Raw genomic sequence first — 23809 nt, forward strand, 5'->3', positions numbered from 1 at the left:
TTTCAAAACCAATAAAAGAATATTAAAGTAGTTGAAAATATATATATATATATATATATATATATATTTAGATAATATAATTAGTTAACTAAGCATTAAAATAGGCTTCATCATAAAACAGATATTAATTCAAAATCATATTAGACTAGTAATTTTAGCAGAGCTAAACATGTTTTTGCAAAAATTCCTTCTAAGAAATTTTTTTTTCATTGCTATCATTAAAAAGAATTTGTTAAGAGCTACATTACGCTTTTGTTGTACATACACAGTTAAGCAGAAATCAGATGGAAGAGGATAATTTAAATGAATGAATTCAAATAAGGAATGGCTCTAACTGCGATTAAAAAAATATTAAAATTTTTTTTTTTTTACTGTAAATGTTATGAGAAAAAATAATATTAAAGAATTTGTGTTTGTACATATGCATATTGGTTTGCAGTTATATCGCAGGAGCTTTAATTACAACATTCAAAGTGAAACTTAATGAGTGCAATTTCAAACAAATTGTGAAGCCCGTTTTTCAATTCTTTAATTAGATTTTTAATATTGTTGTTGCAGGTCATGCAGGCAGGGGGGGGGGATAATTTTGCTTTGAAGCGTGCCATCATTGATGATGAGAAATATAGGTCTTAATTCAAAACATTCCAGAACAAATTGTAAACCTTTACCTCAGCTTCAAATGATGTCAAAAATCACCTGAATTTTTTTTTCTGTAAGAAAAGAAAATTTTACGAGCGTGAAATCATGTTACAGCCAGAAAGATGGCAAAAGGTATTATAACAGAATGGACAAAATATAATTCATTAAAATATTTATTCACTATAAGAATATTGTTTAGAAAAAAAATTACTTTCCAAACTACCCAATAGCATATAGATAAATGTAAAATATTTTGAAAATGCTTGTTTATTATTGTACAATTTTTTCTGATAAAATTATTTTCTGATAAAATGACAAAAATTTACCTTCCGAATTAGAAGAGATTGCAAGCTCATCAAAAGGCTGCAAAATTTCACTTCCAACAACATCTTCTTTTTGTATTTTTCCAGCAAATGTATAAAAAACCTCCGCTAAAAGAAAAATAATTTATAAATGACCCAGAAAAGAAGAAATATTTTAAGTGAATGCAGGGCCAGTGACCAGCATTTCCAAATGCAGGGGTCTGTCTAGGTTTTTTTTTAGATGTATCTATTTTGTAACAATTTAAACATAATTTGTGAAATTTAAAAATTATATTCAAAAATCAACACCAAAATATGGTAAAATAAGAAAATATTTTCAAAAATATTTAAATATTTTTTGAAATTTAAAAAAAAATTTGTATTGAAACTACTATTTTTCCTAAAATTGAATTTGCGAAAGTACCGTTAATGGCAGCAAATTTGCCCTGAAAAGACCCCGGAAATTTGTGATATGTATACTCATTGAAAATGAAGATATTTTTTGTGTTACGCAAAAAGTTTGCTTCAATGCTAAAAATATGCAATTACCATAGATACATAATTACCATAATAGATATATAAATCAAGCTCAAATAACGTCACAAAGACCAACATATTATAGTTTTGGTTCTATAATCAAGAACCTTCCTCAGTGTCAACACACAAAGTGAACTCTGTGTATTGACAATGAAGAAAGTTATTGAAAATAGATCAAAAACTCTTAATATGTCTGTGTTTGAGACGTCATTAGTGCTTAATTCTATATATATATATATATAAGTTCAAAATGAAGATAAAACAAAGGAAAATTACAGACATATGAAAAAAAGGGGGGAAAGAAAACTAATAATAATAAAAAAACTGACCAAAATTTTTTTTTTTAAAAATCCGGAAAATAAAAGATATAATCTTTCCATCAGTCCACACGATTATATCCGCAAAAAAGAGTGCTTTCTGATATTGTATCAATATCGCTAAAGCAAAATATATTAATACAATAGTGTGAGGGGCACTCAAAAAATTTTTTTACTAAAATTACAACAAATAAAATAGAACACAATAAGTAAAAATAACACTTAAAAATAGAAATAAAATAAAATAAAAAGAAAAAACAGAATAAAACATAATCTACAAAGCGAGTGGCGAATTCAAATTTACTCACATGCAAATGTAAGTACATTTGAAATAAATGTAATGTAAATGAAACTTATTGTTTTTCTTAATTTTCTTTGTGTTTTTTTGTATTTTATACNAAACACAATTAAGTATACTAGGCAATTAAAATTGTGTAATATTCAAAACAGGAAGAAAAAAAATATCCAGACACAATGAAAATATTAAGAAATTATTTTAACTAAGATTATAAGAAACCATTATACTCCAAAACACATGTGCTAAAGGTGTTGAGGAAAATTAAAACCGAGTTAACTTTCCAATTTCGTCAATCATCTTTTGGCCTAACTTAAAATTTAGGTTTAAATTTACACTGTCCACAAATGCCTAAACCACAACCTACATTGATTTATGATGCATTATCAACAATCTAATAATTTGAAAAGATGGCTGTTGATGTGGTAGTGAACTTGGTCTAGGATAGAATTTTGTTATGACTCTACGGAATAAAAAAGTTTTCCGTTTTTTATTTTTAACTAACTTTAAGCTCTCATTTACTTATTATTTGTGTAGGAACAGCCAATAGAAATATGACCTACAGCTTTTGCTTCCGGACACGTTGTTATAACAAAACTTGACACTTGTTTTGTTCAAAAGTATGTATAATTGTTGCTGGTTGCTGATGCGTTACAACAATTTTTATTGTGTTTTTGCTATTCATGTCTTTTTGTTATAATATATATATATATATATATTATTTTAATTTTTTTAAAAGTTGAAATGAAGTAAAAAGTATATGGAAAATGTTAATTCAAAAAAGGATGAAATGTTTATTTTGATGTATTTGAGATGCTTATCAATAGTTAAATTTGATACTATTGTTTCGCCTGCACATTTTTATACCTTGATAAATGTAGTATATAATCTTTATANTATATATATATATATATTATTTTAATTTTTTTAAAAGTTGAAATGAAGTAAAAAGTATATGGAAAATGTTAATTCAAAAAAGGATGAAATGTTTATTTTGATGTATTTGAGATGCTTATCAATAGTTAAATTTGCAACTATTGTTTCGTCTGCACATTTTTATACCTTGATAAATTAATACCTTGATAAATGTAGTATATAATCTTTATAAATGCATTAAAAGTCTGTAAGTTATACCTTCTAAGCCTACATTTAATATATCTTCAAAAATGATTTCCTAGATATATAATTATTTTAAAGTAAATCCTTTATGCACACTAATACAAAATTTTTCTTCCTTTTGTTGAAAGTTCTTCATGAATACATTTAAAAAAATGCATAATAATTTCCAAAGACTTTACAATGGTCATGATAAAATTTAACTAATTTCTGGTCTTTTCTTGATTACATTAGCCACCATAAAAACAATTTATATACAATTTTGAATATTTTCAACATTGAGTGTCTCATTCAATTTTTAAATTAATAATTACTCTATTTAATTATTTAAAAAAAATTTAAACCAAAATTATAATTTAACCACTATTTAAAAAGGTTATAGTTTATTTTTTTAGTTTTAAACTAAAGTTATTTAAAGCTTAAACAAAAATTATCAAGATTAATATCATTGACAATACTAAAATACAAAGAGGTAAGCAAGCTAAGAAAACTCTAATAAATTCATATCACCTACAAATGTAAATAAGAGAATGGCCCCTAAAAAGGTTTATTGTTATTTGTTACTTGGTTTAGTATTTGTTCAATGAAATGATTAAAAAAATTTAAATAATTTTGAAATGTAAATACATTTAGTATTGAAGCTAAACATTTTAGTTAGAAGTAAATTATTATAGGGTCTCTACACGAATAATATTAAACAAATCTGAGGTAATAGAATATTTTGATTTTAATGGGTTTTAAATAAAATCATTAAGAGATGAATTAAAGTTTTTTGGAATGACAAATCTGAATTTTTAAACATAAGATCTTTTTGCCTAAGATCTTGGAATATTGAAAGCCCCTCTTTTCTCACTTTTAAAAACTTGCCTTTAAATATTACTGAGTTATCTCATTAAAACAACTTAGGAGTGCCTAAAATTTTAAAATGTAGAAAAAAAAGTGCTAAAGCACAATAAAAGATTACAAACTTTTATGTAATTGTTATACGGTCTCTTAGGTAAAAATATTACGCTTAAAATTTTCAATTAATTCTTACATTTAATGAATAAAAGGAAGATTGAAATTTTGAGGTGAATGAAGCTTTGGGATTTTTCACTGCTCTAGTGACCCACATGAAAATACATAACTCTTGAATAATCCCCAAGTCAAGGTTAAAATTTATGGTACTGATCTATAAATAGAATATCGCGAGAAGGCCATTAGATTGCCAATGACAAAGAAGATGGCGCTTCACCAACGAAGAAATTACCAAGAGAAATAAAATTTTCCATCGCTATTGGGGGAACAAAGTTGGAAACGTTTAGTGGATCTCCCCAATCAGCGAAAATTCAAGAGATTTTTGGCTCAATTTCAGGAGGTGGAAAATGAAGCCTGATATTGAGAATCTCTTGCAAAATGAATCAGAGTTGTACATGAGAAGGCAAGAATCCATCCCACTGAATCCAGCTGAGTATACGCACGTGCGGACCAGCAAGTATATCCTTAAATACGAAAACGACTGTCATTTTCATAAGCTATGGAAAGATGGTACGCATCGCACAGGGTTGTCTTCTTGCCGGCAGAAACTGGTTATAACCGATAAAAACTGGCAGAAACTAAAAAAAACGTCTATATTAGTTCTAGTAATTGCTTAATGACATTGTGTTTAACTAAACTGAAAAATGTAACTCCATGTAACTGCAACAAACTTTTTAATTCATTGTTTGTAAATATATATTATTGTCATAGCTTTGCAAAACAAATCGGCCCCATTTCCTGAAACTTATTTTTCCAGTCACGTTTTGACAACTACCCCAGCTGCTACATGGTGGTCTAGTTTTAAAAAATATTATGCAATAGCGGAAAGTTTTACAAATCTTGCTTGTTCCTTAAAGGCAATGCCTCCTTATTTTGCTGAACTTGAGAGAATCTTCTCAAATTTCTCGTTCGTGTATAGCAAACTGCATCAAAACTAGTCTTTTATTATAGATTACTGCAGAGTGTAAACAATGTAATATTTGATTTTGAATGGTGATAATTTTGTAAATAAATTGTAATTTGTTTAACATTTAATAGTTTTTCTATGAATTATCCATTGTATGTCAATCTCAGTACTTACTTTTATGACATTTTCTGAATTTCTGCCGCAAATGTGGCAGAAAAAGGTTACTGCCATGTCAGTTTTAACCGGTTTCTACCAGTGGCTTTAACAACCTCGGCAGAAACTTGCCAACCTTGACGCCACAATAGATTGGGGTTGAACTAATTACGAAAACATTGAACAGAAAAAATTTCAATTCATAGCAAAAATCGACATGGTCCAAACCATTTCCAAAAATAACTCATTTTGGAAAAGGGAAAATGAAGCACTCTTTAAAAACAACCAATTAAAAAAGCAACTTCAAGGGCTTTTAAAAAACGAGAATTGAAAACAAGCACCTTTAAGCACTTTTTGAAAATGCCACACACCCTATTCAACAAGCAAGGTGGCAGTAGAAAAGGAGGAATACCTCCACTCAGTGACATTATCATGACTATTATTATTGTTATGACACTGAATAAGATTTAAAAACATTGAAAGCAACTAATCGGAAAATACAGGCATATGACAGACTCTGATGGAAAGAACTTAGTTTGTTGGCCTTGGAAAAGACTTCTCAAACTCTCCATTTACGAACAAATTTTCGTTTTAAAATTATGCATGGCACCATAGAGATGTTATAGCATAGATCAGTTCTGCTGTAAAACTATTTCTTTTTGAAAAAAAAATAAAATAACATCCAGTATGCAAGGTTAGAATAGAACTTTTACTAAATTTTATATACTGAATACCTAAAAACTGCACAAGAAACAAGCTTTTAATTTTACTGTCTATTTATATGCAAGTCTAGATTTCTCAACTGATGAATAATTCTAGATCTATTTGGACTCTATAAATAAAAGATTTACAATACTCTATTTAAACACAATTAAGTATACTAGGCAATTAAAATTGTGTAATATTCAAAACAGGAAGAAAAAAAATATCCAGACACAATGAACAGCATTTTTAAAAGAATAATAATTAATATTATTTATGTGATTACTGTAAAATTTGTCAAAAATATATTTAGGAAGATGATATACAAATATAATCAATAAAAAACATAACATATAGGGAAAAGTTTGGTCTATAAAAATACCAATTATGAATTGTATATTGGAGAACTTCCACTTTTTTGTATTTTTTGTTTAAAAAACTAAATGTTCTGATAAGTTGTGGATCGTTAAAGCAAGTTAATTTTCAATACAGTACAAAAAAACTTCTTTGATTCATTATAAAACTAAAATGATTAAACCCTTAAAGGATTATTAAAATTTAAAGATGTTAAAAAAATTCTGGTAAATTATTTTCCTATTTTTAAAATCTCAAGAAAAAAGAAAAACTTACTTACTATTATCTCGAAGAAAAAAAAAAACAATAAAATAATTGTGGGTCCCTTTGATCTTCATAATGAATATACTTTTAATTGAAACACCCATTCATTTTTCTTTTTTGCTACGAAGCTCTGATGGTTCTTTGTCTTTGTTTTAATTTGTAGCCAATAACCACAAAGCAAATTTACCACTTTTTAAAATTAAGGATTTTTCCTTTTTTTGATGTCAGAATTCTGACACTGGTTTTTTACATCTCAACAAGGGATTTAAAATAGAGAATGCTAATGCTAGTAAAAAGCATTTAAAGAAAAAAAAAACAAACAGAATTAAAAAATACTCCTGTTTTCTCAAGTCTATGTAACCACTATTTATAAGTCATATAGAATTTGGAATGATAGCTCAAAGAAACTTTTAACTAGAATGGCTAGTAATTTGTTAAGGTGTTTTGAAATCCATGTTGCTAATCTTTCATTGGATAAGAATACATTATTTGGTTTGTTTAAAATGAACTTAATCATTTTGGCTTAAATATATTCTAGATAAATTATTTTTCGAAAAATTCAGATATAGAGATAAATACACAACACGAATCTTCCTGATATTTAGTCATAGAGTCACCAGTTTTCTTGTCTTAAAATTTCTCTCTCCATTTTCCTTTACTGATAACTATAATCTCAAATATTCAAATTGTTCTCCAATCAAACGGAAAAAAATTATTTATACGCATTATACATACGTGCAGTTGAGGGTTAACATAAGTTTAATTCTTCTATACATTTATTTCAGAAAAATAAGGTAATAAATTACAACAAGTTCATTAAGATAAGACTATATATATGACTTCAGTTGCCATCAAGGACTATTTTTGTATTTAAAAAGTGCATTAGATTGTTTCATGTTTAGAAGAAATTAGAGAACTTTTACTTACTGTCTCTATAAACTGGTTTAACAGAAGAACTAGATGCTGTGTTCTTCCTTAGATCCTCTCCATCACTTTGAGCTGCAAAGAATAAGGATTTAAACTAGATTAATTATAGCTATTAAAACCAGTTTAGATTGAAAGTATGATATATTTCTGATTCTCAGCGAACATTTCCTAGCTGCCAACTTTCCCAAATGTGGGAGAAAATTTCACTGTCATAAAGTGGTAGCAGCAAATTTTAGGCTTAAGCATTCAATTCTCAGATTAAAGTTTGGGTTCAAAAATTCTCCATTTCATTAAAGATTAGTTTCGGCTCATTATTTCATTACCACTAAAAACACTAACTGCAAAATGCTTATAGCTAGGGTCATAAATATCAGAATAAGTTCTAGCTTAGTTACAAATATATTCAACTGCTTCTTTTGTATTTTTCTCCTTATTGTTTACAATTTATTATTAGAAACATAGGCTTTTATGTAAGAACGAATAACAAAAATTACTAGAATTTACCAATATTTGTTTATTTTGCAGAAATTAGAAATGTGAAAATTTTATCCCCTTTGCATTTCTATTGCAAAACATGAAACTCAAAAAAAAAAAAAAAAAATCTATTTTTGCTTTTTAAACAATTATTTTGAAAACATAACAGTTTTTAAAACATTTTTAACATGAATTTAAATTTTTGGTCAATTATAATACTTACTTATAAACATTTTACCCCCCTTTAGCTATTTATTAATTTTGAATCAATCATTCTATATAATTATTTCCTTACACTAATTATTTAATACTGCATAACATATTTCTAAAATATATCTGCATCTTTAAAAGTTGGTTCTTAAAAGAAATTTAAAACAAGCAAGATACACAAAATATTTAAAATGCAACACAATATAATATTCAGAGTGATAAATTTTTACTAGCTTTGTATAAAAAATAATTTTAAAAGGAAATTTAAGACATGAAGTAAATAGAATTTAAATTTTTAGACTTCGAAGGGATAATAAGAGAAACTCACCCACTGTTTCAGTAGCAGACTTCTTTTCCAGTCCCCATTTACTAAGTAGGTCAAAGTCAATACTATTTTCATCATCTTCAATTAAGCATGCTATTACAAATTTTGTACAAAATTAGTTTTATACAAATTATAAAAGAAATCACAATATTTTCCTTTATATAATTTTTATCATGCTTCATAAAAATAAAAATAATTCAGAGGTAAATAACAATTACTTTAACATAAAAGCTTTATCAACTTTGTAATCGGGTCAGGAAAAAAAAAATTACAATTCAATAGACAATAGTTGTGTAACCCTAAAATTTTGAGAGATAAAATTATAAAAAATAATCTTACTTTATTAATGAATCATTAACTTATCATTATTAATTAAGATTAACTTGCTATTAATATATAAATATCTACACAAATTAAATTTAAAAAAAAACCTAATTCATCTGAGTTTGTTCTACATTAGATAATAATAATAAATGCTAAAATTCAGTTATTAATAAATTTATTAATATCTCTTACTATTTATTAATACATATATCTCTTACTATTTATTAATACACAAATACTCTGCATTACAGGCACTAGTTTATAAAAGAAAATCTTTTCAAGAGTACTAAATGATCTCAAGAAACTAATAAAAATAATATATGCATTCTGAATTCAATAGTAGTTAAAATCTTATTTAATCAACTAAATAAAATAATATTTCTGAAAATAAAATACAGCAAATATGGGTAGGATTGTCCTTTTATTGATAAATATTTTTTCCTATTTGTATTTTTTTTTGCATATTAATTAAAAAATTATTAAAAAAAAAAGCAAATGAAAAAATCTGATCCGTCAACATATAAAAAAAATTAAAACATAAACATCACTGAGAGAAAAAACATTAAAAAATTTATTAGAAATTTATATCTTCACAAAACAAAATTATAAGTATTCTGAAAATATTTATTAAAATACAAATTTAATGTTAGTGAAAGGCAATCATAAATATGAAAATATTAGTGTTACAATTAATAGGAATTAAATCCTATCAAAAGTAAAATAATCAAAGATACAAAAAGTAAACTTTATAATCTAGAAATCTAGCGGAGTGGGAATATTTCATAAAGTAAATTAGACAACAAAAAATTTATGTAAATAACAATATTGTTTTACTCTATATTGTAAGAAAAATGAACAAATTAGAGGTATAAACATTAATGAGAAGGGGAAAAAAGGCAAAAACATACTAGGACAAAAAGGAAAGCATAAATTTTGGAAATATATTCTGCTTTCCTATTTTTTGGTCCTAAACACTAGGTTTCACTGTATTTAGAAAAAGCGTAAATTTATAAAGAATTTAAATTTTTTTTAAAGCTGATTTTCTAACAGAAACTTACACTCGGCAGGCTCAGGTGATGTTGAAAGATTTTCAGAATCACTGTCTTCATTTCTATCAGAAATAAAAAGATCACCAAAAAGATCTCTCAAAAATGAAACTGAAAGAAAAATCACATAAAGAAGATGTTCATTTGAGCTGAAATATCAGGATGAAAAAATTTATTCATAAAAATCTTCATAAAAACATTTTGGTAGACAAAACAAACTCTAATTTGAATTAAACTGAAAGAAGAGTATTCTGAAGATAAATATTTTGGCAAAGAATTTCGTAGGAGATAGATATACAGACATTTCTTTTTACGCAGTGAAAAAGTAAGAACTTTTATTATCAAAATGCATTCGTTTCTAAACACATATAAAATTGTGATGTCCTAATATAATTTTATGTCACATTGATTAATTAGTTAAGGTTGAATACTATCGATTAATCTATTAGTATGTAGAAGACCAACTGAAAAAACAAACAAACTAAAGCTAGATTCTGTCAATCATGACATATCTTGCACTACCATCATATTATTTAGAAAAATTGTCATTTTATGAAGATTTCAAATTGCTTTAAAGCTTATTTTGTAATAGAATCTTACTCTCGGCTGGGTGAGTTGATGTTGAAAGATTTTCTGAATCTCTTTCTAGATTTCTATCAGGAACAACAGGATCACCAAAAGGATCTCTCAAATATGAAACTGAAAGAAAATCAGATAATGGAGATGTTCATTTAAGCTCGAATATCAGGATGAATAAATTTATTTATAAAAAACTTAATAAAAACATTTTGGTAGCCAATATAAACTCTAATTTGAATTGAATGGAAGGCAAAATACTCTGAAAATGAATATTTCTGACATCAATTTTCTAAAAGATAGATGTTATATATATATACTATTCAGGGGCGCGACAGCCCATAGAGGGCCAAGGCCTACTGCGCCCATCTCAGTTTTCTTGACCTTGGGCTCTGTGGTGCCGGAGCAGATGTTCCGGTTAGGTGGTCAGCCGAACGCGAAACCCCCAGTGTTTAGTTCCCAAGCATGCTTGGTACTCATTTATCGACCAACTGAAGGGATGAAAGGCTGAATCAACCTTGCCCGGCCCGAGGATCGAACCCAGGACCGGTGGCACAGGAGCGCAAAGCGCTACCACTGAGTCACCGGGCGTCATATATATATATATATACAGTGAAAAATAATGTACTTTCATTAATAAATTGTAGTACTTAATAATTTTGAAAGTTAAAACACAAATCAATAAAAAAACGAAGAATTTATAAAGATATGCATATTAACAAACCAGCACTTCATCAGGAGACACACTGTATTCTAACACTTGCTTAAATCAGCTTAATTCTTTGATTAACTGTAATACATATTTACTTATCCAATCTATACAAGGTTGCCACTCAAAACTGCAAAAAAAAAAAAAAAATCTCGGTGTTTTCACTGTATATTAGGAATAACACACAATTATGGTGTTCATGTGTTGTTCTTAAAATAACAATACTCCTTATACCTACCGAAAAAAATCAATATATTATCACACTTAGAACTGAGCAAGGCTTGAAAATACACAACTTAAGTTAAAAGAATGAAAATACTTATAACTTACCTCTAGACTACTAAAAAAATTAAAAACTCTGGTGAAATAAAATAAAGAGCCAACAATAATGCCCATACAGCAATGCACCATAGATTATATGTAATCTACAAGTATCCAGATCTTATATTTAACAATTATTTGCAGACAAAAGTTCTTCTTTTACATGTTTAAGAAATTTTAAACTGACATTCAGTCCATCCATGCTAATTTAGAAAAGTAACTTAAGTCTGACTCAGATACAACTTTCTTAAAATTTTGTAAAAGTGCTTATGCAGTAGTACACCTTAAAAATTCAGAATTAAAATATTTTGTAGATATTTTATTAGTTGAATTACACACATACCTCCCTACAAGTCTCATTCAACATTTTTGTGAAATATGATTTAAGTCATTACAAGTGAGGTGAGGCATTTTCGTATGGCTCAACATACACTTTTTCGCAATATCACTATCTGTAAACATCTGTGGAAATATATCTCTATTTGCTCATTTAAAGAACAAAACAACTGCAAATTAGCATTCTATGTCAGAACAGATTGAATATTGCAGTTCCTGTTAAACAAAATTCATTCTAGTTTCTTTACCGGAACATACACCCAGAAATTTCATGCTCCTTATGAGGAGATGTATTGGAATATAGATGCATGTACAATGTCATATTTTGGGAGAAAGAAGTAAAATATGAAGAGAGGTACTACCTAGAAGGGAGGGAAGGGGGAGGGAGAAAGAAGAACAGAATGGAGAAAAAGAAATGAATGACTGACGAGCTCCCGTGGTTGGACAGCTGGCATGGTTGCTTTTATCTTTTTTTGTAATGCAAGTTATGATTACACTCTTTATTATTGTCAATATTTTAAAGATATTGGATTTTTCAAAGAAAAAAATATCTCTGCATTTTACCAGTTTTTAAGAAAAATTAGAAATTCTCTAAATTTTCTCAGCTTTTTAATGTTTATTTTAATTCTTTCATTTTCCTGGTACTGCTGGTGCCATGGCAAACCTGCTATAGTTGAAACCAAATGCATATTATCTGCCCAAAAATCAACAATGTAACTGCTAGAGGACAACACAATTTTAAAGGGTCATTCAACACAAAATCTGCACATTAAGTCACATGATAATGAAGTGAAAATTGTTATTGCTTTATTTTCAATTTAAGATGAATTTTTTTTTTATTTATTTAAAACTTTTAAAAATAATGTTTTGTTTATAAATCTGTTAACAGAAAGTGTTATATTATTACTGGGAGCTGTAACAAGGCAGAGTTGTATTAGTATGATTTATATCATTTACAATAAAATTTATCTGAACACATGTTATTTTTGTAGTTTTTATTTCTTACAAAATATTTTTAACAAATTATAGTCATAAAGAATTAGAAATACCTTTAAAATCTGAGTCAATTAAATAATAGCTATTGGAATCATGCTTATGTGTATCAATAGGATCAATATTAGTATTATGAATATTGTTAAAATTTCAATTAAATTGGATGAAAATTGATGAGCATGTGAGTTTGAAAAACTATCAAAGTAAGTTTACCTAAAAATGTTTAGCTCATTTGCATATCAATGAAAAGTTCATTGGGTATACACACAAAGTGTCATTTACATGAGTTTTTACTTTCAACTTTAGAACAACGTTTCTAAATGTGCATACAGTTGTGCAGTACTTATACAACTTTATTTTCCTTGATTCATTAGTTTTGGCAAAACTTTTATAGTTACTTAAAAAAACACTAGTTGAGAAAGCCACACATATAATGAGATGTCATCAACTATTATGCAATTTGATCTACCACAATAATTTTTTTAGAAAAAGAATGCTTTGGCAAAAAAAAATAAGAAAAAAATGAAAATTAAAAGGAATATTTTTCAGAAAAAAAGCTGATTTAGTAATAATAACTCACACAAGACTTGCTCAATTATTGTTAAAGGTTGGCTTGAATCTTTTTTTGCATTTCTATCAGGAACAGAATGATCATCCAAAGATTCACTCAAAACTGAAAATGTAAAACAAAAGCAGATTAATAAAGTGTTAATTGAAGCTTGAAAATCAGGGTAAGAATATTTATTCATAAAAAATTTCTTACAAACATTTTGATAGATAAAAGAAGGTGAGCTAAGTATCTAAGCTTTAAAAATAGTGAATAAAAAATAATTTCTTTAAAGATAGTGACATTAAGTGAGAAAAGTTACTCATTTAAGTAATTAGCATATTTTTATTTAGATCCCATTCCTACATTAAACTAAGTAATTCTCCCTATTAACAATATTTATTTAATTCCATACAATATTTAATATAATATATTTAATTTGATACAATATTTAATTAGACAAACCGTAAGTACAATATTTATAAAGTTTTATCTTAACCTATGTAGAAAGTGTAATAACTTACTTTAACAATATTTATTAAATCCAGGTTACAAAATAAATAGCATCTAAAGTATATTTCCCATTAAAAGAACTCATAAAGGCTTACATATTTAATTTCTAATCATGTTAAAACTTAAAACAAATATGGATAACTTTCTTATGTCTGAGCTTCAACTTCATCGATAACAGTGTTGTGGTATTTTTTATTTAGATTTTCTTGCATGAGATCAGCCGGCTAAAACGAAGCTGAGTTCGTGAATGACATAGCTTGTGATGTAATGGTGACGATGGATGGTGGGTAATTCAACTTTCAGTCAATCATAGATTGACACATGTCTAGAGTTTTTAGAATGTTCTTTTCTGAGTATTTAAGCAGGAATTCCAAAACATGTTTTCTCAACACATCAATGGTTTTAAATAAGTTCCCGAGTTTGAAAGCTGCTGGACCGCCATGTTATTAACAAACAATTATTCGTATAATTACCCAAGATGATTTTAATCAACTGTTTTTAACTTTAATATTTTTGAGATCAATAAATTAAAATTGATTCTAAAATTTAATCATCATTTTCAAAATACTACACATCAGTTATATTTTATTTTCCAACTTAAAGGGAAACAACTCACATCCAGCCCTGCGTTCATAATCACAATATTTACTGTTAATTAATTAAAAATATAAAACAAAGTAGTTTTACAAAAAGATATTTACGTCCACTATCAGGAACAACTCCACTATCAGGAACAGATCCACTATCAGGGACCACTCCACTATCAGGAACAGCTCCACTATCAGGGACCACTCCACTATCAATGATCATTCCACTATCAGGGATCACTCCACTATCAATGATCATTCCACTATCAGGAATAGCTCCACTATCAGGGATCACTCCACTATCAATGATCATTACACTATCAGGAACAGCTCCACTATCAGGAATCACTCCACTATCAAGGACCACTCCACTATCAGGAACAGCTCCACTATCAGGGACCACTCCACTATCAAGGACCACTCCACTATCAGGAATCACTCCACTATCAATGATCATTCCACTATCAGGAATAGCCCCACTATCAGGGACCACTCCACTATCAAGGATCATTCCACTATCAGGCTGACAATCCACCTCTTCGTCTGTAATTAAAGGAAAAAATATATATCAATGCGTGGGAATCAGCAGTAATAAATCAATAAAAAATTTTGTTAAAAATAGCAGGGTGGGAAAATAACTTATTATTGTTTCTTTGAAATATATTTAGTTCATCCCGTGACTTCAGTAACAATCAGAAAAATAATAGTTTTTAATAAGAAAACTATATTGACAGAATATATATCTAGATACTATAAATGGGAAAAGTTCAAAATACAATCAAAGAAATATGATCAACATAAATTAAAAAAGGATATTTTTATTACTGCTGGGGATACAATCTTTACTTGTGCATACTATTAAATAAAATAATTTGAGATGATTTGGGAAGCATATGTCACGAATATCTAGGCACCCCAAATTAAATTTTATTTCTTGAAGAGTTTATCTTAACATTTAGAAAATCTGAGACTGGTTAGAGCACTAAGTTGTTATTGGGAAGGACAGAAGTTCGACTTCCAGTGGCAGTTTGAAACACACTCAACTAAAAGCTGTTTCAGATTCATGAGTACCAGCTAATGATATTTACAAACCTATCAGGGAAGTAAAGGCAGCGTGTATGCAATGGTGAGGTGAACAAATAATCATGCCGAGGATCAGAAATTTGTGTAGCCTTAAGAATGCGCCATACAGCTGAAGAAAACTCTTCTAACAAAGTATTTTTTTCCCTCCTCACTAATTTAAAATTTAAAGTGTAAAAAAAAAAGTGCGTTTTGACACACCTTGAGTAAGCCATGAAGTTTCAAATACTGAAAAAAAAACATTTTAAAATATACAAATGAAAATAAATTATGAGTAGATAACTTAGGATTATGCAATGGTGAAGTTCTCTTCAAATAATTTGTTTGCATCCGCAACCTCCTCTTAACCTCCATGCACCACCTTGACCTAGAAGAAGCTGCTATAGGAAATGCTTTGAAATTTTACTTATTCAAGTTGTAGGTTTTTTGAAGAATAACAAATTTTGTTTTAGTCTATTTCATATTAATTTTATCCATTATGATATCACGGGTTCAAAATATGTTGGAAAGAAATATTTTTTTAAAAAAAGAACAAAGTTAAATAAAAAATCCTTTCTTTCTCAAATTGAAAATAATTAAAAAAGCAGAATGTTTTTTGAATTTTTACATGCAACAATGTAAAATTCCGTGTCAAAAAGAGATTACTCAAATTTGCATCATATAATAACATCTTATAAATATTAAAAAAAGTTTGATTTTTGATAATAATATTATACATAAACAAATAACATAATATAAAAAGTAAACATTTCATTTGCGCTTTTTCTTTTGAAAAAAAAGTAAGGACTTTAAAGCACTTAAAACTAAATCGGGAACTTTTAAGGTGTGAATGAATTCTATGCAAAAAGAAAATCCAATTCAAGAAGAAATACACAAAATTCCATGTCCTAACAGCAGATAAAAAAAAAAAGTTCAGATAGGTGAATAATTATATTATTCTGTGTGATTCGCTTTCTTGCACATCAGGATCCTTTTAAAGCTGCTTATTTTCATCATAATTTAGATTTTTTCCTTAGCCCCTCCCATTTAAGTGAATGGTTCTGATGAGAGCAGGTGAACCATAATATATCATGGGTTCAATGAAGGGGTGAATATGAAATCTTTCAATTGAAAGAAGGGGTGAGAATTATGCCCATATAAGAAACTTTCAAACTGAACCTAACATGCAATTCATCAAACCTGTCAGCATATTCTGATAGCGATTTTGCAGCCAACTGCATGTTCCCATGTCTAGCAGAGGATCAAACAGCAATATCTACAGGCTGATTCAATTAGCTAGACCAGTCAACAAGTATATGCAAAGGCAAAGTGAGTTGGGCGAAATCTGAAAACACCACTCTCCATCAGAAGACAAGAATCAAGTTCTCCGAAATGACGTGCAAACACAAAAATACTATTATGTGACATCAAACATTGGGATATAAAATCAATCATCATGTTATATCAGTAGCATACTATTGAGCTGAGTGAAAACCTAATAAGACCACTCTTCCAAGGGTGACAAAAAATTGTAAAATATTTTACAATAGCATATAAAGCCACATTTTACCACACATCTAGTACCAATTGATCAACATAATCAATTGATCAATGTGAATAAGTCAACAACGGTTGACACATGTCATACCAGAAATTTGCTGTCTTAAAATAAAGATATACAACAAGATATACAGTAAATAAACCTTAAAGGTTGGTCTAGTTAAAAATTATGAAAACAACAAAATTTTTCTTAATATAAGATAATATTACGTGGGTCAAGCACAGGTGATATTTCAGACCAGTCAAGTGCATCTTCCTTATTTCTTCCCGGATAGTGAATACCAGGAAAATAATAAAAGGCTGAAAGTAAATTATGGATTAGAAATTAGAAAGTATTTGTATGAATTGGAAAGTATTCATTTAGGCATAAAATTATTCTCAATATCATTCACATTTCTCAATATCATTTCAGTCGAAAAGAAGTACTTTTCTGACAGAAGTCTCAAAGTTTTTTTATTTTACTATAAATTATAAGTGAATGTTTTGAATGTAGCAAATCTTCACTTTTTTTGCATTGATTGAGATTTTTGTACAATTTCATAAATTTTTTAAAATAAATGAATGAAAGAGAATTATGCATGAAAAAAAAACGTTTTTTAAAACAAACTGATGAAATAGTTCATCGAAGGTGGATTAGTATTTATAGTTAATACTAATCCAAATATATTATTTTTTTTAAGAAAATCGATATTTTTTGAAGAAATTTACATCTGACCTTAAAAACATAATAATGAAACATTTGGTTTTAAACTTATAAAGCTATTAATTTGTTTCATTTATAAGAAGTTAATTTAATTTTTTGAAGAATATTTTTTATGAAAAAGGAAGATTTGTTACAGTAGATTTTACGAAACAATATAAATTTCATGATAACAGTTGCAAAATGTACTAAATATTTTAGGGATATCATAGGGAATTTTAGGGATTTTAATAACCAACAAAATGGAAAAACTGCAATATTTTCCAGTTATGATAAACATTAAATGAACTTGAAATGTTATCTATTATGTTTACTTATAATTTTGAATAGCAACAGGCAATTAATTGATCAAAGACAGTAAACTGATTTTTATAGATGAGGCTTGCTTCATTATGGATTATTCAAATATTCAACCGAGCAATAATCAGCGCAAAAAATTTATTTCAATAGGGATTTTTTAAGGAAACTAACTCAAATTTAGGGAATTTCGTTAAATGTTCAAAAACCAGGAGAATTTTTATTAAATCAATAGGCTAGGAGAAACGGGCAAAATCCAGTAGTCTACTGGAAAATGCAGTTGAGTTGTCAGCTATGTATTTGTAATTTAGTAAATAATTTCTTTATTTTTTTTACTAGGGTTGGCTGGTTTAAACCAATAGTTTTTTTCCAAACAAATCTGTCAATCAGGCAAAAGCATAAGTAGAAAAGAGGTAGTTATCTGAATTTTATATTTCAGTTTAGTTTTTGGATTTTTTGTCAGCTATCAGTGTCAACAAATTTTTATTGTATGTCTGCAGTATTTTTTATTTATTTATGAATCTAATATTTTCAAAATAAAATGCTTAGTTAAAAGCATAATTCTTGATCAAATTTTTTTTAATTCTCTATTGTCTAATTTGATAAGAGCTAAATAGAATCAGTCAAGTACAACCTAGTATTAACCAAGCATAAAATTCAAAGTAAAAAAAAATCCATGTATTTATGCTTAAAAAAGAATAAACTCGGTATTCTGTTTTTAAATATCTACTATTGATAAACAATTTATAATAACCAAACATTAAGCTGTTACTCAATATGCCTTTTAAATCATATCAAGTACCAGAAGAAGACCATTTCACAGCAGTCCCAAAAAAGTTTTGAAATCATATTTTTCGGATTGGGACACCTATTTCATTTTGAGGATTAAAAAATCAGATCTGTTGAAAAAGAAAGCATGTTTCGTGTCTTATTTGAAAATCAAAATACTATCTTCACCAATTAGCATAAATAATGTCTATACCACAAACAATTACAATTGTGAGATAATTTCAGAAAATCCAAACATTAGAAAAAAGTTACTCAGTTTTTTTTTTTTAAATGCTTTATGTAAGTAAGTTTTTGGGGTGCATAAAAACATAGGATTAAGAGGTACGTGAGAGCTAAAATTATATTATTAACAGAATATTAACTAACAAAATTTTTTTTGTCAAAAAAGAAGAACAGTTCCATAATTATACAATTATATGCTTACATATCTATAGCAAATAAATGACCATATTACAATATTGATCAGTACAATATTAAATATTGTGAATAATTTTTCAGGGACTCAATAAAGAGGAACCTAAGAACTTTTAATCTTACTATAAATGATCAATTTTAAATAAATTCTTTATTTTCCATTCTGCTTAGAAAAAAAATGTGAAAAAAATTTAAAAAAGAAACTTACAATCGTCTTGCTGAAAAGATGTTGAAGGCTGTGGTAAATCTTTCTCAGAAGACTTTTTTCTCATATCTCTCATTTCATGAACATAATTGTCTTTTTTAAAAATACTGTAATTCCTTGATGCAGCTAAAAGTAAATTTAGACAGATGAATATCCCAGCAAAATCAATTAATCTTTTAAATTCATAAAAAATTTTGCTCTGTTAACAGAAATACTTGAGATTCTATTTAATAGAGTAATAGAGTATAAGGGAATAAAATAGAGTAAATAAAAGAGATTGCTCATTCAAATGAAAAATATTATAAGTTTTGTATTTATGCTCCCAAAACAATGCTAATTTTCAAACATTCAACATATCTTGCTCTGTATTTGACTTGGTCTGTATTTTGTTTATAAATGTTTGAAATGGTTACAAAAAAAGGCTTGATGACAAATTACTTTCATCAAAATTTTATGAAAGAAATTAAACAAAAAAAAAATTGAATTAACCTTTTCAGTACTACTACTACTCCATTGAAGGCATCCACAAAACATTTTTCTCCTACTATAGCTACTCATTGTACAGCTATTGCTCGTTTTCCTCGTACTTTTGCTGCCCATTAACAGCATCATAAAAATAAATGTAAGTTATGTGTCAACAAAAGTCTGCTCCTCTACAAAGGCCATCTGCATTTAAACAGTATATTCCATTGAAGATGAGAAGGTTTGGTAAAAAGTAATTACTTTTAATAGTATGTTATATGTCTCCAATATTTTCTTATTTTTCTCTATCTTTTCTCTTCTCCGGCTCTTTTGTTTTCCAAAATAAATAAATATCTTCAGAGATGTGATTGCTATAACATAAAATTATCTAACGAGTGTTTGAAACTCAATGGGTAGATAGTCTTTTTTAACGTTAAATTTTGCACAAATAGGTCATTTTTATCTAATTAAATAAAAAAGCATAAAATAATGGTCATTTTTTTCATTAGAATAATATTCACAAAATTTAAAGGAAGAAGAAAAAATTTTCATGCATCTAATTATTGTTTTTTCTTACAGAATCAACTTACAAAGCAATACATAATCTAATATAATCAGTGATGCTCTCACATTTCAGAAAAAAATAGCACATTTTCTCCTTTTCAACTTTTGCAAGTTGTAATTGTATTTAAAAAAAAAAGGGATTTCAAAAACTGCTAAAGCCTTACTATAGAGGTTGGTGATAAAAGCATGTGGGGAATTATCATGCGAATTTCGCATGTCATAATAATATGAAAAATATCAGGATTTTAAAAAAAATGTGAAAATTCATAGCAAAAACTGTTGTGAAAACAATAAAAATTCTGTATGGTTTTATCGTGGAATCAGCACAAATCAAATGCACCAGAAAGCAATTATTCAAAAGTACAATTTGAATTTAGTACATTGTAATTAGAAACATGTATGTTACAAAGTTATTATTTGATTAGAATTTCATGCATCCTAATATCTCATAAAAAATCAGGATTTTATTTTAGCAAAATAAAAAAGAAGAAAAAGGAGTTATGCCATATTGATTTTACAATCCATTTCTTACAAATCAGAATTAGTAACAATATCCCCACTGGTAGAATGTGTCATACTATTACACGAAGATCAAAGAAAAAAAATATTAATCTTATGCTGTATCTTAAATGCAAGTTTTAAAAAAATAGAACAAAGGAGCACTTTTGGACACTTAAAAACACTAAATGCTCACAGTTTTGATATAACTATTTTCATTATCATCAATTTTACAGATTTGTTTTTGGTTACGATAGTTGAGTAATTCTAGCTCAAGTCAGACACTTCAGAATTTTTCTTTCAGTCGGTGGTTCAGTTTAATTTCAAAATTGAGAGAAAAGTCGCATTTTGCTTTGACACATAAAAAGACTCGCTATAGTACTTGATCAAAATTTTTTAAAAAAGCACACCGAGAGCTATGGCAGAAAAAAAGGGATCGCTGTTGAGGAAGGAAAAACATTTCATAAGCAGAATTTTGTGAAAGTTTTGAAATTTTAAATTTGTGGAACTCTGCAAAAGTTTCTGAAAATATAAAATTTTGATTCGCAGAAGTCAGCGAATCAACGATTTTAATACATGTTGCTTAAATTCGCAGTAAAATATCGCATGCCTATTCTAACATTGCTAAAAAATGGCTGACTTCCATTCAAGATTTATTTAAAAAAATTTTTAAGGTTACAGAGCTGCACAAGCATTTTTTTCCCGTTACACGTAAAAACCAATTTCTTTGAAAATAATTCTGCATAAAAGTGAAGCAGTGTACAGTTCTGCTTTCTGCAAAAGATTTAATAAAAAGGCTGAGAAATAAAAATTTAAATGTAGAGAAATTTGGCTTATTCAGATATCACTTTAAAAGACTCACTACATTATAACTGGAACAAACTGGCCTTTCACGTAAATTTTTGAATAATTTAAATGCAATTGTGGGGCAAAACAACTTTAATACAAATGAATTAAAACAAAAATCATACACTAAATCATAAATTTTACAATCACTACAAAAAGTTTGCCCACATAGCAAAGCATGTTCGTATCTCTGATAGTATACTACGCACATTATGATATTGATAATTTAAAATATATACAAGTAAGATGTTTAAAATAAATATTTTTACATCCACCAATTTGCCCAACATCATTTTCCTCGCAAGCCTTCATCCATTCTTCTAAAGCTGGCTCCTTATTTTCTTTTAGAACATTTAATATGATATTTACTGAAAAAAAAAAACAGAAATAAATGTGTTTTAAAATACAATAATTAAGATTTTTATTATTATGTTGGTTTACTTCAAGATGAGGTATAAAAAGCAGTAATTTGAAGAAAACACTTTTTGAATTTTCTTCATGTTCATAAAAGACAATTAGGAGCGAAAGAAAATCTCAAATTTTCCTTTTAATAATATAAGGTTCAAGGTCATAAAAAATAGAGGTCCCTCAGTTAATGTGCGTGCAATAATGATTATTATACAGTTAAAAATATTATGATTTAGAAATCTGCTGAAAACATCACAAAAATTCAAATGATTCCTAACAAAATGATCACAAATACTCTAAAGATATTGGACTTTTAGACCATGAGCTCACAAAATTGGGTAAATTGTCAGTTAAATTTAAAAAAAAAAAAAAAAAAAAAAAAAAAAAAAAAAAAAAAAAAAAAAACAAGGATAAATAAGAACACCAAAACTACAATACTTGCAAGTAGGACTAGGAAATGTATGAAATTTTATATTGTGATAGATTGTTTGCTAGGCAATGCGATATAAAAACGCATCGTGATTTAACATAGGTTCGAAAATTATCGATCAGAAATCTTTAAATCGTTCAAAAATGAATCAAAGAAATAAATATATAACGAAAGGAAAATGTTATTTCTAAAAAAATTGCTTCTATAATAGTAATAGCATTGCTTAATTCATATAACATTAATACATCATCAACTTCAATAATATCAATAGCATTGCAAAATAACGTAAGTGCCGCTGAAAATACCGTTCGAGAAACGTAAAATCTCAAAGACAAAAATGGCCCATAAAAAAATTGGGCATTGCTTTATATTTTAACGCTAATCCTTGATTCTGATTCAATTCTCTCTTTGTCATTCAACAGCATGAAGCGAACATTGTCTTCGTAATCAGACGCAATCACATCTTTGCAGTTAAACAAGAACAAAATCCTCTTCATTAGCGTCGTGACGTAGCGCAGGTATGGGTCCTTGCGCATGTGGAATCGTTATGTCTTTAAACCACGAGGGTCTTTTATATCGGCCCGTCGATATATGCATTAAATAGATATTTTGCGATATATCACGATTTTTCGCCCGGTCCTACCTGCAAGATGAGCACAGGCATACTTTTCTTATTCTCGTTACTAAAACATTCGCAAAACTTATCTCGAAAGGCTCGTGCTCAGAATCTCACTTCAGCAGGAATTCATCCTGATTTATTTACTGTCCCTTTTCACAGAGACATGTGAAATGATCACACAATTTTATTGATCTCACAATTTTATTGAAGTAAGGAAAAATAGTAATTTAAATAATAAACTCACATCTATCATTAATATTTTCACCAGTTTTGTTTTTTCGCTCTTCATGCAGGCTAAAAAAATGTACAATATTATTCTTCCAATACAATAATACTAATGATACATTAATATTAATACTATTACATCATTATAATACTATTACAACTATACAATAATATTAATGATAACAAAGAAGTAATCAAAACTGAATATTTAATCAAATTCTTGGGTAAATGATAAATTACAA

At 27.7% G+C, this 23809-nt stretch overlaps 1 protein-coding gene across 9 annotated transcripts in view; it reads right to left on the bottom strand.

Moving 5' to 3' along the window:
- The window catches only part of LOC107453074 (clumping factor A), a 41866-nt gene that overhangs the window by 3785 nt on the left and 14272 nt on the right, over positions 1-23809 (bottom strand). For 7 of the 9 annotated variants that reach the window (XM_043053221.2, XM_043053223.2, XM_071184885.1 and 4 more), the window contains 11 exons: positions 23587-23636; positions 22155-22253; positions 19519-19641; positions 17321-17410; positions 14606-15034; positions 13425-13517; positions 10510-10608; positions 9922-10020; positions 8543-8632; positions 7531-7602; positions 966-1070 (listed from right to left, as the gene is read on the bottom strand). In XM_043053221.2, coding sequence (XP_042909155.1) covers positions 966-1070; positions 7531-7602; positions 8543-8632; positions 9922-10020; positions 10510-10608; positions 13425-13517; positions 14606-15034; positions 17321-17410; positions 19519-19641; positions 22155-22253; positions 23587-23636 — 1349 coding nt within the window. Of the gene's footprint in view, positions 1-668; positions 711-965; positions 1071-7530; positions 7603-8542; positions 8633-9921; positions 10021-10509; positions 10609-13424; positions 13518-14605; positions 15035-17320; positions 17411-19518; positions 19642-22154; positions 22254-23586; positions 23637-23809 lie in introns of all 9 variants that reach the window. The other 2 variants (XM_071184887.1, XM_071184886.1) reach the window with 2 other exon arrangements.

This window comes from Parasteatoda tepidariorum, chromosome 9, assembly GCF_043381705.1.
Source record: "Parasteatoda tepidariorum isolate YZ-2023 chromosome 9, CAS_Ptep_4.0, whole genome shotgun sequence".
In the NCBI taxonomy this organism is placed as follows: domain Eukaryota; kingdom Metazoa; phylum Arthropoda; class Arachnida; order Araneae; family Theridiidae; genus Parasteatoda; species Parasteatoda tepidariorum.